This window comes from Acartia tonsa, chromosome 1 (assembly GCF_053477335.1).
Source record: "Acartia tonsa isolate MP-2025a chromosome 1, ASM5347733v1, whole genome shotgun sequence".
Classification (NCBI taxonomy): Eukaryota; Metazoa; Arthropoda; class Copepoda; order Calanoida; family Acartiidae; genus Acartia; species Acartia tonsa.
In genome coordinates, this window is record NC_137260.1 from 57,869,500 (window position 1) to 57,887,053 (window position 17,554).

Sequence of the window (17,554 nt, forward strand, 5' to 3'; positions counted from 1 at the left end):
ATATCTGCCACAGTAGACTGAAAGCAACCTTCTGTTCTGGCTCGACCTAAAAATGGACAGCCGTTAGATTGGACTGCACACTCCGGAGAGGAAAGAAAAGAACATAGGGTTGCAAACAGATCACTGCATATTTTACAATATTTTGTTAGTGGGGAAAGGGGCGACATAAACCGGTCTTGAAGTCATTACCTTACAATATTTAATAGTAAGGTATATTTAAAGTGTTTGACCTACTTTAATTTTGTTTTTGCTATTTCATTTCATTTTTTAACTTTGTGTTTTTTTTTATTTATATCCATACCCGTATATTCTGAAAGAAAAATAGAAATTGGTAGATATTTTAAATTTTTAGATTTCTAAATCTGAAGCAGAAGTTTTGCATATTTAAATTTGCCTGGTGCTCAGCCATGTGGGCTTGTGCCACAGCCAGATCTTTTGCCTGCGTGAGACGCACTAGCTACTCTTTGAGTGACTGGACCTTCTCCCTTTCAAGATCCAGGAAGGCCAGCTCCTGGCTTGACTCGTCCAGCTGGTTTAGAAGGACTTGTTCCTTGTAGCGGTGGTATGCCAGCTCCTCCCGGGCATCGTCCAACACCTACCGGGCCTCCTTCAACAGCTGTAGGGGTTTCTGCAGCTTGTCTGCAGATACCCTACGCCACGACTCTACTTTCTAGGGCTGTGGCTTGGCCGGATCAATGGTGGTAGAGTACGCCTCTGCTGCCGGGCCCATCCTGGTGGCCAGGTGGAACACTCTGGCCCGCAGCTTGACTTTTGCCTGTTTCTTGATGTTTCTTGTTTCTCTCATGAGATCTCTCATTTTGTGGGTTTTACCCTGTACAATGACTGTATTATCAACAACATTGATAATACTTCCAGCCTGTTCCTGCTCATTTTCTGGCCTGACTCTGACTGCAATTTTAATGTTGGCAGCAAGTGGCTTCTTAACCTCGAGGCGCCTCTTTTTCTTCTTACCAGGCGACACCTGTTTGCCTTTTTTCAGGGCCATCCGGAATTGACCTGCCATGCAATTGTCTCTTAGTGAAGTGAATCAAGCAAATTTAGCTTGGTCAGTTTTCTTCAAGAGCCATTAAATCCTCTTCCAAGACGATAGAATCAGTTGATAAAGCTTCTAAAACAAGTGAATCAGCCGATGAACCATCTGAAGCAAATGAAACAGCCAATGAACTAATTTTTGATAACAATGCTGAAACATTATTTGAAACTGTAATTAACAATATGAGCAAAAGTATTTATCAGGCTGGTTACTCTACAGAACCTGGACATATGAAGACTACGGGGGTATTCAGCCCCAATGTAGAGTCAACTAGAATAGGAGCAACGATGATTCTAACAACCGTTGAATCCACCATAGAACCATCACAGCCTAGAGAACAGCTTCGTCTCATTAACCAAACAGGCCTCAAGCCGAGTCAACACAAGAACCCCAGAGGCAGCTAGATCTATGATTCTACATCAGGAGGACAACAGACAAGTGAAATCACCAGAACAGCCATCAGTAACAGCTGCAGCAGCAGTCCTGGCTACCCCGGGGGAGGCCTCTGTAGAGGACAACAATCCTGAGGCAGATGTTGCTACAGATCATCAGATAACAACAGAGGATTTCTATGGCAGGAAGTCTTCCAACAAGCGGCCAAGATACTGATATAAAAGTAAGAAAAATAAAATACTGTACCATTATTTTATCGTGATTTTATGAAAAAGATATAAATTTTTTTATGTGTTTTATCTTTTTAAATAAAGTGTATATATTCCATTTTCCATTTTAAAATTTAAAAGTTTATTCCACTGCATTAATTCTGAATATTTCAGAACCAAAAAAAGCTAAAAAAATGAGCATCCCGCTGAATGTCCTGGCAGCCATGAACAGGCCCTACAACCACGGTAACTTTTGTTATAATATCATTAGGGACATCCGTGGAACCATGGAAATGCTGAGGCTTGGGGTAGAAAAGTTTTTTGAAAAGTTCCCCCAAGACCAGGAAAACTCTCTCTCTCTCTCTCTCTCTCTCTCTCTCTCTCTCTCTCTTTCTCTCTCTCTCTCTCTCTCTCTCTCTCTCTCTCTCTCTCTCTCTCTCTCTCTCCTCTCTCCCTCCCTCTCTCTCTCTCTCTCTCTGTTTCTCTTCTTTCACTTTGCTATTTCTACTGCTAGGTTAGTTGTTAATTAAATATTATTTAAAGTGTAAAAAGATTAAACCATTCAAATCTATAAAAAGTCATTCTAATCTAAATTTATATTTTCTAATTTCTATTTAATCTACAAGCAACTGCGTCTCTAGTATCTAAGGATATTCAAAGGGATATAAAAGGGCAGAAAAATAGCTTAAAACCAACGAACGACTTTTTTAACAAAAATAAAATAGCCTAAAACCTTTCCCAAAAACCATAAGAAGCTTCACTGTAAAAGTGAACCATATCCTTTCAGCGGTTATTGAGATCCTTCTCTACAGATAAAAAAAGCTTAGAACTTTATAAAATATTATTATATGTATAAACACAGTTTAATTTTTTAACTTTCTTTATTGATGGAATACATATGTTTCTCTATAAAAATAGATCATCAGTTCCAATTAAGATGTATAAAGTAAGAGTTAAAAAAATATATGTCCTTGCATTTTGAATCCTTTTTGTTAAATCTTTTCATTTAAAACTCACCCTTCAGTATGTGATTGTATGCAGGGAGGAAATGGATATTTGACTTATTATTACATTAGTTCCCAAAGTTAATGACATTTTGTTAGTTGGCTAATTAACTTTGGGGACTTTCATAGAATTTTGTGTATATTTTCATTGTGAATATCCATTAATTAAACGGCCATTGTCTTATGCCTCTAGTTCCCTGGTTAATTAGGTAGCAATGGGTGGGCGGGTGGGGCGTTAAGTGTGTGTGTGTGTTATACTACGATAGTGTGTGTGTGTGTGTGTGTGTGTGTGTGCGTGTGTGTGTGTGTGACGAATTGCAATAACTATTCATTTTGGAATAAAAAAAATAATGTTTATTTTTATGGAAAAACTTTAATAAAATGATTGAATTTTTTGCTGAAGTATATAGCAAATATAATAAATTTTTACTTTTTGAACAATTTAAATCTTAAACATCATTCTTTCTATAGATTTAAACAATTTTTCTATTGTCTTTATACCGGCTCAAACATACCGAAATATGGTTAATGATTTTATAAAATAAACCAAACTTTTTCATTACATTTTAAAGAAAGTTCGAAGACAAATATTAATAGCGGTTTATTACAAAATTATTTCCTAAGTATTGATTTTTTGTTTTTATCTGCAAGCGAAGAAATGGCTTTTTTTCTTTGTATTGGAAGTATAATAGTGTGATGCGTTTGTGAACTCGAACCTTTATCCCTTTTGTTTTCCTTATCATTATTGGCAGTTTAGAAAGCGCCTATTTTTAAATAAAGTTCATAATTGAACACGGCATTAAAAAAAACGCTTGCGCATCAAACCAAAACAAAGCTAGCGTGGCCATCTTTAATCTTTCTTTCAAGATGTGCGGAATATCTGTGTGATAAAAAACCATGTATAGTCAAAAATGTGGTGTTTTCTGTACTGAAAAATACCTTTGAGTGCTTCCCGGCTTGACAAGATCAATGACCTCGGTAAGAATTCTTTCTTTAAGCATTTATAATAGAATGGAGTGATTTTCTTAAAGACGGCAAATTAATCTTCTCATTTTCATTAAAATTAGACCAAGTAATTAATTTATTTTTGTACCAGAATATTTTAATAGTAGTCTATGATGATTTTATTTATGAATTTCAAACTCGCATTTAGTTTTGATTAATTTTAAGCAAAAAATAACCCTAGCTTCTTTTATACATTTTGAAACATAATTTCGAAGTCACGCAACCTTTTATAAGGAATAGACGATTGTTCCAAATAAAAAAGACTTATTTTCTTTTACAAGATTTATTTCTTATGATGTATTTAACATTTTAATATTTTGATTATTAATTTTGTCCATGATGACAACTTATATATTAAACTCTGATCCAATTTTTGTAGTTATAGCATCCTCCAGCCCAGCATTATTAAAAAAGAAAAGAATTGCAATTTTATTTTCTTCAATTCATAAGGTGAATACTGTAGTTTTTAGAAGATGGTTATATTTCTTGTCGGAAGGCTCCATTGGAGGCTGCTATGACTACAAAATGGTACATAGGTTAATAGATAAGTTGTTGTAATGGGCATGCACTTAGATAACATTTGGCTCACCATCACCACCAACAGGAGCATCTGAAAGGTCATCATCCTCAAAATCAAGATTTTAAAATGAATTTTTTTAACACATAAAAAAACATTTTTGTATATTTTTCAGGATAATTTTTATCTTTAACATGTATTTAGGTTCATCCATAAAACTGGGGGTCAGCAGCTGTCCTTCAAAGTGATAGGGATCGAATTTATTTTTTTCAATCATTTCTTATTTAGAAAAATCATTAATTTCTACCTTATACTATATTTCATAATAATTAATGCATAAATCCCTTAAAAAATTATTGTTTTATCATAATCAATCTTTAAAAGAGGAGAAAAGTGCCAAAAAACCTTTTTTTGTTGCTTTGTTTTGTATTTGCATAATATTTTTGTTCACCAGTATTATCCCCAAATGCTGTTTTTGAGATCTTGTGCTTTATTGGTGTTGATTAATTAAAAAATAACAGTGGAATTTTGTAACCAAAAGAAGCATCTACATTTCATATTTATTGTAAAATCATCCTACATGAATAATAAAGCTGCTATTTTGAAAATTCAGATTTGCATAATATGTTTGTTCGGGGTTTATAATGTCTGCTGGCTCTTAAGAGAAATCTAGGCTGGCACTATCCAATATACAGGTAGAGCTGCCATCTCTCTTTTACTGTACCCTAACCCATATTGTATATAAATTACGGGAAGGGAAAACTAAGGCTTGTAGCTAGGATAAAGCTTTAGGTTTAAACTGATTTATTAAACATATTAATATTTAATTCTTTCAGCAAACCAACATCAACCTGCCCCCTACTACCACGACCTTGATACTTCCAGAAACAAATGCCCGGACAACCACAGTGGTAACCCGGGATACTGGAGGACCAGAGGCTGGAAAGAACAGGAAGCAGATTTGAAGAACACACTGTATAAACAGCAGGTACAAAATTTATTCCAGCAAAGTGCCTAGAAGTCTTTGTGTCTGTCTGTTAACAATATCTATCTTAGCCAACAATTTGACTTTGACACGTAGTCATTAGTATGTCACAAGGTAGCAAAGTTGCTTGATATTTATGTCAAAATTAGGTCAAAATTAAATAATACCAAAAACCTTTATCTACTAAAACTTAGAAACTAAAATTTTTGTTGATATAATAGCAACACAAAATTTTACCTTGGCAATTCAGAATACTAAATTTTCAACAAAAAGTTTGAGCAATATTTGCAAGATCGTTATTTGATAAGAAAAAGTAAAAAAACAGCATGAGATCAAATGATTAGATTAATTTAACCTAAAAACAACCTTCTAATTATACATATGCGTACTTTTAAACACGAAGCTAAGCTGTAAAAAGCCACTATAAACTAAGGAATAAAGATTGAATAGTAAGGAATAATTGTCAGATTATAATGTGTATTATATTTGATGCTTTTCCAGTATTTTTAAAAACGAAGATTTTCTACAATTAGGGTCGGTCAGTCTGTCTGTCTGTCTGTAACGGATAGCTTTTTTCGTTAATTTAGGAATATTAGAATTGTCCTATCGATTTCTAACTTTGCATGATGATACCTGTAGTAGTTAGGTACGATTTAGAAAGCGCAGCAACCCTATAATTGTTACCAGAATGTCTGTACGTTCATTTTAAACATGTTGATTTTATTACTTATTTAACAATATTTTATTTGATAAAATTATCCAATTGATCTGATTTTTAGATTACTGATTCCTATTACAATAAGGTACAATACTTTGAGTGAAGCATCTCTATAATCAAGTCCTAAAAATGTGAGTATTTTCTTTAACAGAATTCTGTATTTAAGAAGTTTTGCAACAAATTTACGTAAAATTATGTCAAAACTTATATATTAATATTTTGTATATTCAGTTCTAACAGGAAAGATCATTTTGCGTGTACTATGGGACCTTATTTGCTGCAACGAATGGAAAATATTTTTAAAAGGGGAGGGAGGGTGGTTGAAGTTGAAGTTATGATTTAATAGAGTATTTAAAAAAAAATTTAATTTCTTGGTCAGTTCATAATTTTCTAATTGTTATGAAACATATTTGTACTCCTTTTTTTATGGGATAGACCTAAATAATTATTTAACAGTGAGGGTAGAAAGTCGCTCAAATAAAAAATTCTGACGCCATGAAAATTAGGAATGAAGAGAGGAGGAGTGGGAAAGAAAACCCCTAAAAAAGAGATAAATAATCCCTCATTTTTATGACGTCACATGCTGATTTTTTGAGCGACTTTCTCCCCTCACAGTTTTACATAAAAATGATAGAGTTGGATAGTCTATATCATGTTTATTAATTATCTGCCAGTTAAAAACAAACATTCTAATTTGCCTTAAAACCCTTTATTCCTTACTATCAACCCCTGAACTGATAGATTTATAACTCCCCTAAGGCCCTAACTACCCTTTGCTATTTTTTTTGCCCTGATTGGCAAAGTTAGTTTAGTTTAGTGTTTAGAAGCATGAAATGCAAAAAGTCCTTTGTATTAAACTTTTTATGGATTTAAGGATAGGCCAAGGGAAGATTTATTTTTATTGGAATTCAATGGTCGACATAAAATAACAAGCAGCTATAAGAAGTTTTATTTGCCTAATATATCACTATTTAAAGTGACTCAATTAATAATACTACAAGAATCCTCTATCTACACAATAACATTATAACATTTACAGAGAGTGTGTGAGAGAGAGAGAGATAGGACAATGGGCTGTTTTTATTACACTAGTCCCCAAAGTTTTACAATAATGTTTTCTTATTCGTTATCTTAACAACTTTGGGGACTTCATTAAGTTGAGTGTTCAAACGTTTCAACCATTAACTGCGATCTACCAAAGGGGTAATTTTGTGTATCATCATTGTGAATGTACATCAATTTATAGGCCATTGTATTAAACCCTTAGTATTCGAAAGATATTTTTCAATTACCTATCCCTGTAACTCTGTTGTTCACCCTCTCTGACAATTTAGGTCATTAAAGGTTTTTTGGCTTACTATCATAAAATATGTATTTAGTTAGGTTCTTTATTTAAGTATTTACCTCATGGCTTGGTAGCCGCATAATCAAAAAGAAAAAGTTATATAATTGGCGGATTTATGTAGCGTTTGGCGGGTGCTAAAAGTAGCAACTGCAATAATTAAAGAATACTGCGGCTGAACTAAAGGAATAAGACAATGGCCAATAAATTTATACATATCCCCAATGATGATATACACAATTACCCCTTATGAAGATTGCAATTAGCGGTTGAAACGTTTGGACACTCATCTTAATAAACCATTCCTTCAAAATTCAATAAAGTCCCCAAAGTTGTAATGCAAACTTATGAAAAAACGTTACTATTAAACTTTGGGGACTAGTGTAATTAATAGACCAATGTCCTCTCTCTCCCTGTAAATGATGCCTGCTGGAAGATCAAATGTCGACTGCTGCCAATATTTTTTGCTGGATCATTTGAGTTTGATGGTTGATGGCTGCAGCTGATTAGTCTGATATATCTACCGGCTTTGCTGCAATTTATCTTATATTTATCAAGAATTCGTCAGTTTCTATCTTCTGCGACTGGCGAGCCCTTATTTAACTAGACAGCCACTTGTAGCTACCATGGTCAAGAGAGAGGAAGGTTTTAATGTCATGCAATATGGAAATCCGGGTTTAACAAATTATTTGTTTTTTTCTCTAAAAATTGTTTAAATTCTTGGTCTAACTCTTGACAAGAAAAGTTGAATTTATGTATATCTACAGAATTTTTACATTCCTAAAAACACTCAGCTAAAAATGATTAATATGGAGACAATTATAATATTAATTAATGCATCAAGTGCCATATACTTTCAGGATTGATTTTTCAAAATAATTAGGGGACAATGGGATGTTTATTACTAAAGTCCACAAAGTGTTATAAAAACGTTTTCTTATTCGTAGTCTTAAAAATTTTGGGGACTTTTAATGGATTTTGATTGGTTGGTTTTTGATTTAAGTGTCCAAACGTTTAAACCACTTATAGTTATCTACAGAAGGGATAATTTTGTGTATCATCATTGTGGATGTAAATCAATTTATCGGCCATTGTCTTATCTCTTTAGATCCCTCAATTTTTCAATTCTATGTGAAATTAAGAGTAATGACAATACTATATTGGTGAATTTCTGTTAAAATTCTAATGCAAATAAACAATTGTGTTTAATGAATTTATTTTTATACTTACTAACGGCTACGCCCCTAGAGAAACTTGAGAAGAAGGAAGTTGAATTCCAACGGCTAACTTTAAAAGAAAAAGTTTTTGAAAATTGTGCGATTTTTGTTGCATTCAAGTCTCTTCGAATATTTACACTTTTTTCGATTTTTTGGTATTTTTCTCGGAAGTTAGGAGGGTGGTGGTTTCCTTCCCCCCCCCCCCCCAAATAGTTATAAACCTTCCCAGGACCTATGGGAAGCTACCCTGTTAAGGAGAACCCTATCAGTTCAGCGGTTAGCGAGATCTTTGGGTACAAACAGACACACAGACAGACCAACACACATCCTGCTACTTTATTATAAGGATGTGTAGCTTTAACTCTTTGACCATATATAACCCTATTTCCACCCATCCCTCCCCACACATATACACACACACACACACATACACACACATATACACACACACTTATGAATAACAAGGATCACAGCCTTCATAAATACGAAGCTCAACGAAAGACTGTTTTTTGTTAATTTTAAAAAATCAAATCTTATTTCAAATTGTTAACAAACATTTATTGTTGTTCTTTCATAAAAATTGTTTGATATAATAACTTAGTGATTTTAGTTTAGTTTCAAAAAGAAAGAAAAAAAAGGAGGGGGGGGAGGATTTTAAATATTAATCTAGAGGTTAGCGAGATCCTTCGCTACAGACAAAAAAATACCTTATTTCTTTTTATTATAGGATACGCTTTCAGTGATCTTTATATGTTATTTAAAATCGTTAACATACCTACGTGTATTGACGTAAAGACCCCAAATTATGGAAAAGCCTCGCTTATGATAAAAAATGGCACCCATATTGGTATGCAACACTTTCCCTCGCCACCCCTGCACGCCCTACCCCATTATTTCACTCCGCATTACATGATATGCCCGACTCAATAAATAAACCTCATGTGTATCCCCCCTTCCCTTCTATAATTCCATCCCTGTGTGAATATTTCCTCCCCCCTCCCTTTCCGCCCCGCGATGCCCTGCAGTGTAAAAACAAGTAGTTAGGGAGGGGCGAGCAAAAAATTTGACAAAAAGTTTAGCCTTGAGAGCCATGAAGAACCGCAAATACATAAATGGAGCAAAACACTGCCCGGTCCCCCTAGACCCAATATTCAAAGTTTTTATACCAAAGTTATGAATAAAAGACAGATAGTTCAGAGGCTGAAACATGTAGATATAAAATAACAAGGATGACAACATCTATAAAAGCGAAGCTCTGAAATGGTATGATAGACGAACATTAACCCCTATAGAGTGTCAGTACTGAATTTACAAAATAAAAATAAAAGTTTTGACAAAATTATGAGTATATATTTGTTGCAAAACTTCTTAAATACAGAATTCTCTTTAAGGACATACTGACATTTTAGGACTTGATTATAGAGATGCTTCGCTTGTAATATTGTGCCTTATTGTAATATGAATCAGAACTTCAAAAATCAGATCAATTGGATAATTTTATCAGATAAAAATTTTTGTTAAAAAGTTAAAAATGAACATGCTTAAAATTTACGTACGGACATTCTAGTACCGATAATAGAGTTGCTACGCTTTCTAAATCGTACCTAACTACTGTAGGAACCATCATACAAAGTTTGAAATCGATAGGACAATTCTAACTAGCCTAAATTAACGAAAAAAGCTATCCTTTACGTACGGACTGACCAGGGGCGTCCAAGCTTTTTTATTTAGTAGGGGTAAAATTTTGAAAATAAAAATTTTGGGGGGGCTAATCTATATTTCATAGGGGCATTTTTTTTATTTGGGGGGGGGGTAGAAATTAAAAATCCAAAATTTTGGGGGTGCATACGGCACCCCCAAATTCATTGGGGGGGGGGGGGGGTAATCACCCCATTACCCGTCCCCCTCTTGGACGTCTATGGGAATGACCGACCCTAATTATAGAAAAGGAATAAATAGTTCAACAAATGAGTATTATAATATTCTGACAAATAGGATAATTATATAATACAAAAAATCTTGTCATAAAGTTTAAAAATCAAAATATTTTTTGGCACTCTGGTAATGATTATAGAATTGAAACGTATTGTACCTAACTGTTAAAGAAATCATCATAGTTTAAGAAGATGATCAAAGTACCTCCACAGATTAAGACGTCATACGATAAAATAACCAATAAGAGGCCACCATAAATTTTACCATGGGTCGATTACAGTGTATACTGGCCTCTTATTGGCTATTCTATCGCATGCCGTCATAATCTGTAGAGAGACTTTATTCATCTTCCAAGTTTAAAAACGATAGGACATCACACCTAACAATGAGGGCTATCCGTTACGGAGGTACGGACCAACCTTAGTCTGCTTTAAAAAATTACTGCTCTAATTTTGCGCAAAATGAAAAAGGTACCTTCAACAAATACTTTGGTCAAATGCTTAACAAGTCAAAAAGGGTTACGGTGGGGTTTTAAAAGAATATTTGTTAAAACCAATTATATGAAACTAGAGGCTGCGCCCTTTGCATCTTGAATCAACCCGGGACCTTAATGAAGCTTCCCTAAAAAAGAGAAATCAATCAGTTCAGTGGTCATTGATAACTTAAGTTTCAGACAAAAAAATCTTACTACTTTATATCTATAACTAGTGGATTCGCCCCTAGCCTCTAGGAGCTTTGCCCCAAGTGTTTGATCAAACCAATTTTTCGCAATTTAGATTTTAAAAAATAAATCTAAACAAAAAATTTTATTCTTTTGAAACTCAAATTTAATATGGGATAAGGTCGACTTTTCCCCCTCCTAACTTCTAGAAGCTTCTAGGGGCGTTGCCGCTAGTAGGATAAAATAGTAGTATATCTGAGTCCTTTTAGATCTCTCAAACGGTTTTTTTGTAATACAAAATCCTAGAATATAAAATTTGTGATGCAGATTTAACTTCAAGAACATCTACTTATCAAGTAGTTGCACTATTTTCCCTATATTTTAAATGAAGCTTCAAGTATATGTAATAGTTATTTCTCGCATCGTATTATAAACAGCTTTCCGCAGATATAAGATGTAAATTTATAAGATTAAACCAGTTTTCTTAGCTCCGAGGGGACGTAGGACAGGACTAATAAAACTGATACCAATTTTATGATCTTTATTTTAATGTTCGTGGAAAACTGTCTGTAATATGATGTTATACATAATTATAGGTACAGCTGAAAACCGGTTATAATCCAACGGATAATAATAGGTTTCGAATGAATACTGGAAAATGTATTTATTATCTTTCCAATTTGATGCATTTAATATATACATATGTTGTACATCTCATTCAGATTTCTTCTAAATCAAATTTCAAATCCAACCTCATACAAATTGGTCGATAATATCCTTTTTATTAGTGTTGGGTAAGATTAAGTTACATTTCATTGAAACCTAAGTATCGCTATTCTTATAAGGACATTTTGACATCCGCTTTTTAGCAGTACAAGAACAGATTACAAGTTTAAAAGTGTTAATAAACCAAATTTAAAATATCCTTCGCGAGTTTATTTTCTTCTAAATTCTTTATTGTGTGAGGAAAGGATGGTCCAACTGCGATAAAAGAGATTTTGAGCTGCATAAATCTAATTTTGACACTTTTATAAGAAAATAAGTTTAAAGAAAACTTTTTAATAATCTCTGAGGGAGAAAAGGAGATAAATCTTTTTGCAAATTGATATACATATGTTCAGAGATAGATAAATAAGGAAAAACAGAGAGAGAAGGAGAGAGAGAGAGAGAGAGAGAGAGAGAGAGAGAGAGAGAGAGAGAGAGAGAGAGAGAGAGAGAGAGAGAAGGAGAGAGAGAGAGAGAGAGAGAGAGAGAGAGAGATAGAGAGAGAAGGAGAGAGAGAGAGAGAGAGAGAGAAGAGAGAGAGAGAGAGAGAAGGAGAGAGAGAGAGAGGGAGAGAGAGGAAGAAGGAGAGAGAGAGAGAAGGAGAGAGAGAGATGATATGATAGGGTTTAATAGAATTAATCATCATATTGAATCTAAATACTTAACCATTGGCGTGCGGTAGGGGGGAGTCAACATTCCTCAAAAAAGTAAAATTGGAAAGGCCTGCGGGTGAATCACTGTGCAGTGCGCGCCACTGTGCCTAACTTAATCGTTTTTAAAGTTTAGATTAAGGGAATTGGCCTACAAACAAATAAACTCTTAACGAAAAATTCGTAATAAGAAATTTTTGGGGACATTTGGCCACGTAACCATGCTATCATTCATTAATGAAAATACGGTTCAGGTATTCTAAAAAAGACCTTTTGACATATTTATAACGTACTGTATGATATACAGATTAACAACAACGTACACACCATAGTAAGAATCAAAAAATAGCTGCAATACAACAAGGATGACAACATCCATAAGTAGCGAAGCTCAAAAATATGAACGGATATCTGGAAAAAATTTACTATAGAGCAGTGTCATGCAATAAACATTAAACTTGATAAAATAGGGAATAACAAAACCTTTCAAATCATACAACCTTTAAAATCATGATAACTTGAAAATCTGGGAATCGATTTAGCACCGTAATCATTAGACAAATCTTTATAAAACCTAATGGAAAAATGTAGAATATGAACAAATTCAATCCCTGAAAATTTCAGCCCTCTACCTTGAAAAGGAGTTTAGTAAATCAAGAAAACATGAAAATCTAGGAATCGATCTAGCACACTAAATAACAGACAGATGGACAAAACAATGTATAGATTAGATGGGCTATGTAATAGGAATCTACACTAAAAAGTTCAGCTATCTATCTTCAATAGGAGTCGAGAAAATCACGTTTCCCCCATAGCGTTATGGACGGACTGACGGACAGACAAAGTGAATTATATAGGGTAACTTCGCTACTAAAAAATAAATTATTACTCGGGACACAAAACTTTCTATTTTATAATTAAACTATTCCATATTATACAACAAAGGATAGAATAATTAATAATCATTATAATAATAATAATATGATATTCAATTGATAATTAATAAAATCACATAAATATAATACTGGTTAGATTACAATTAAGTCTTTTTCTAAAATAACAAAACATTTTTTGTACTGAAGTATATTTTTAACTTATTCAAAGTCCTAGATTATTCTTTTGAAAACAGAATAACAAATTTTCTCTAAATAATTCATTAACAACCTGAAAAATACCAAAATCTCTTTAAATCCAACTTTTCCAAATTAAACCCTTAAATTTACGATAATCTATGCATAGGCCTTGTTAACGTTTGGGGGATTTTAAAGCCTGCAAGGTTCTGTCACTTGCTACAAGTCTATCCCAAACCTAACTAATAAAATTAACTTTTTCCTTAAATAAAAAAATTGATGAAATTGAAGGGGGTATTTTTTAAAAGTATGACATCATACAATACTAATGACCAAAGATAGACCAAGATACAGACTTAATTACCAATGGCAGGCCAGTAAACATTTTAATTGACCAAATGTAGGCCAGTAAGACTTCATTTTTTCGAGGCACTCTAAAGAGCTTCGAAGGGACATACTTGAATACGAGGGAATTAGATAATTTTTCAGATTGTTAAAAATCATTTTCTAATGAAATATAAATATAAAATAAATACAGGTTGCCGAAAAAGACTAAATTTTCGTTGCAAAATACATTCAACATCTTATCTCTTGCTACCTCTAATAAAATATATATCATTTTTATTTCAGAAAGTAATTTTTCAGATAGGTTGATTTGAAATTTTATTAAAATAAAAAGATTTTTTTGGTGTTGTAAAATTGTACTTTATTATTTTTTAGGTCCTTCTATTTGTTTATATCTATGTCTTTAATGATATTTGGAAGTTTGTTTTGTTTTACTAAAAAATAAAGCTAGATATAATACTACATGAGATTCTATTTTTAATGACTTAAAAGTTACCTATACATAATGAAAACATTAATATGCTTGTAAAATTAACATTTGCATTGGCAAAATAAAGTTATAAAAAAATTATATGATAAGTAAATAATCTTTTATTTATGGGGTAACTCATTTTTTTTCTGTCAGGGATCAACAGCCACAAAAAAACTGCCAGAATATTATATTTACAGTATCTGGGCAACTGTACAATGGCGGTAATAGGGCAGCTGCCGAGCCCTGCTTTTGATTATGATAATTTGACAATTCATCTAATAATTTTTAAATGTTTTTTTTTAAAATTCTTTTATTCATTTTCCTGTATGTATCACATTATATTCTGTTTAATTTTTTAAAAGTACTATGACAATTGACAGTCAAGAGTTTGAAACTTTTGTTAAAACCATATTTTAGGTTATTTGTAAAAAGTAAATAAAGAATTACGATGCCAGTTTGGTTAATCTTGAAAAGAAAAACCAGGTGTATTTCATCTTTGAAATATAAATTTTGTTTCAAACTCCTGACTGTTTCAAAATATAACAGATGAAAAATATAAAATAAATAAAAAGAATGTTTCACTTGTGTGTGTGTTGACTTAATGAACCCATTTTGCTGGAACCCACTGTGGCTCTTTCTCCAATAAACTGAAACATTAACATTATATCAGAAGCGAAGCTACTTCACCCCTACAATTTGTCCGTTATTTGATAGGTGCAAATTCGATCGAAACTCCTTAGAAATTGCTTTAGAAGCAGCCGCCAATCAAAAGTAAAGCTCAATTTAGTAGCAGACGCTTTGATGAAGCCTCTATCACTAATTTTGCTGCCGCACTTTGGTTAAACTTTATGAGGAAGCAACAGCTGCCAAATTCAGACAAAACCGCAGCCATGCTGATTATAATTGTTAGTTTTTCACCAAAATAGTTTTGTTACTTTGTTATGCTGTTCCACATAATTTTGAGTATGATTCTCCTTGTTTTAATTTATTTGATTAATTCAACATCCATTTATAGAAACACAAATAATTACATTATTATTATTACTCAAAGAATATAATTAAATTGATTGATTGGCCCCGTTATAATATTTAATTTTAAAATAATCAGCCTAATAAATTTATTGTAAATTAAATTTATAACATAACCTAAGGCGAAATAATTTCCATAATATTTCATTAATTTCTTGATTATCTCAAACTATGAAGAAAGGTGTTTTTAAAAGTATAACAATCTATAACACAAAGTAGAATGATGTCTGTCTGTCTGTCTGCCTGTTTGTTTGTAACGTAGGATCCAACTAACCGCACATCTGATCAGGTTCTCCTGAACAGGGTAGCTTCTCAAAGGTTTATAACTATTTTGGGGGAGATTACCACCCCCCCCCCCACTCTTAAGTGCCCATAGAGGCCTCTAAGGACGTAGCCGCTAGTTATAGAGTGAAAGCGCTTTAATGTTGATGGAAAAAATATTTCAAATATCAAAGTAAAAGCAGTAATATGGAAATTAAATTACAAAATTGATAAAAAGTTACCATCTTGAATTTTAAGACAGTTTCTGACAATGATTGTAGGTTTTACTGCATAGGCCGCTGACAATTTGTCAGTGTTTCTGTAACAATGTGGCTTTTATGGATATGGGATAGTGTTGTCAGCCCTAAGCCCTATGATTGCGGTGTAAAGCGTCCATATGCCCATCAGACAACCAACCCTTTGATTGCACGACCTTTGTCTGAGAAGTTCTAACTGTGCATGGTAGTGAGTTGCGCCTGTTTTGGGTCAAGGCATTCCCCCTACTCTTACTATTTATGTCGCGCACCTGATATAGCAGCAGTAGAAACCGTTTTTAACGTCTGTAGTTATGACGCGGTGTCGGACCGAGATTCGAACCTATCACCTTCCCGACGACGAGCGGATGCGCTACGTGTTGAGCCACGGTCGCGGGTTTTACTGTGTGTCTATCATCATCATTGCCTTTTAGTTCTCGGCAGAACGTAGGCCATGCACAATGGTTCTCCAATCTTCCTTTTTTTGGGCACGTTTTGAGGCATTGCTGAAAGATGGAATTTTCTTTTCTTTCAGTTCACTTAAAAGTTCCCTCCTCCAGGTTGTTTTTGGTCTACCTGGTTTCCTCTTTCCTACGTGGGGGTTCCAAGTCAAGGCTTGATTGGTTATATCATCATGCCCTTTCCTTAGAGTGTGCCCCAGCCATCTCCATTTTCTCTGTTTTATTGTCAGTTTAATGTCTGACATATCACTGCGCTCTAGAAGCTCAGCATTTGTGATCTTATTTGGCCAAAAGATCTTGTGGATTCTCCTTAGACATTTATTGACATAAAAATCAGATTCCGGAGGAATCGAACCTTACACATCTAGGGATACATTCCCATTATCTCAAAATACCAAAATCAGATTCCGTAGGAATCGCACATGACCTATTTTTATTTTGTACATTTGTACATCAGAGGATTATTATATCCATTCTCAAGAAACAAAAATCAGATTCCGTAGGAATCGAAACCAATCATTACACCTTGTTCACTTAGGTACATGATAAGTTATATATTAGAGTATCTTATTTTACTTTTGGATTTTTGGATTGGACCGGCGTTATCGCGATATTTATCGTTATCCTGTAATTATTGGTGTGGAGATGTCCTTAGACCCGGACATAACTCCACTCTATAATGAAAATAATTTGTTACAAAGGAAACTGTCTAGGTAGAGCTGAAAAGGGATCACAACGGGAATAGCGACTTCTTTTGAAGGTTTTGGTTCCCTAATTGTTCCGAATTTATGCTTGGAGAAGTTGCAACTGATAGTAGGAGGATGTCTGAAATACACAGCAAGATATTGTATTATATCATTGTTAAGATTATTTATTATTTATTTGCACATATAACATTGTATCGGCTTGGCAAGCGTCAAAGTACACCAGTGGCTCCACAACCCTAAATGGGTTATGCCAACTATCTGGTACAATGTTGCATGGAATTTTTTCTTATAAAAATGTTATTTTTATCCTATTCGAACTGGCCTGGTAACTAGGTGGAGACGAAGTTCGGTCAATTCCATGCTAGGTACTTATCAATAATAGTTATTATGTATATTGCTATCAAACCTGCACCAAACATAACAAAAAAGAAGAATCAAACCAATCAAAGCATAGTAACTTAACGTATGATATATATCTAATAAAATATGTTGTACCTTTG

At 33.5% G+C, this 17,554-nt stretch overlaps 1 protein-coding gene across 1 annotated transcript in view; it reads right to left on the reverse strand.

The window, feature by feature from the left end:
* Positions 1-13,340: 13,340 nt before the first annotated feature.
* The window catches only part of LOC145324747 (uncharacterized), a 97,118-nt gene continuing 92,904 nt past the window's right edge, over positions 13,341-17,554 (reverse strand). Inside the window, exon 26 of the mRNA XM_080167357.1 lies at positions 13,341-14,989. Coding sequence (XP_080023483.1) covers positions 14,941-14,989 — 49 coding nt within the window. The 3' untranslated portion in view covers positions 13,341-14,940. The remainder of the gene's footprint in view (positions 14,990-17,554) is intronic.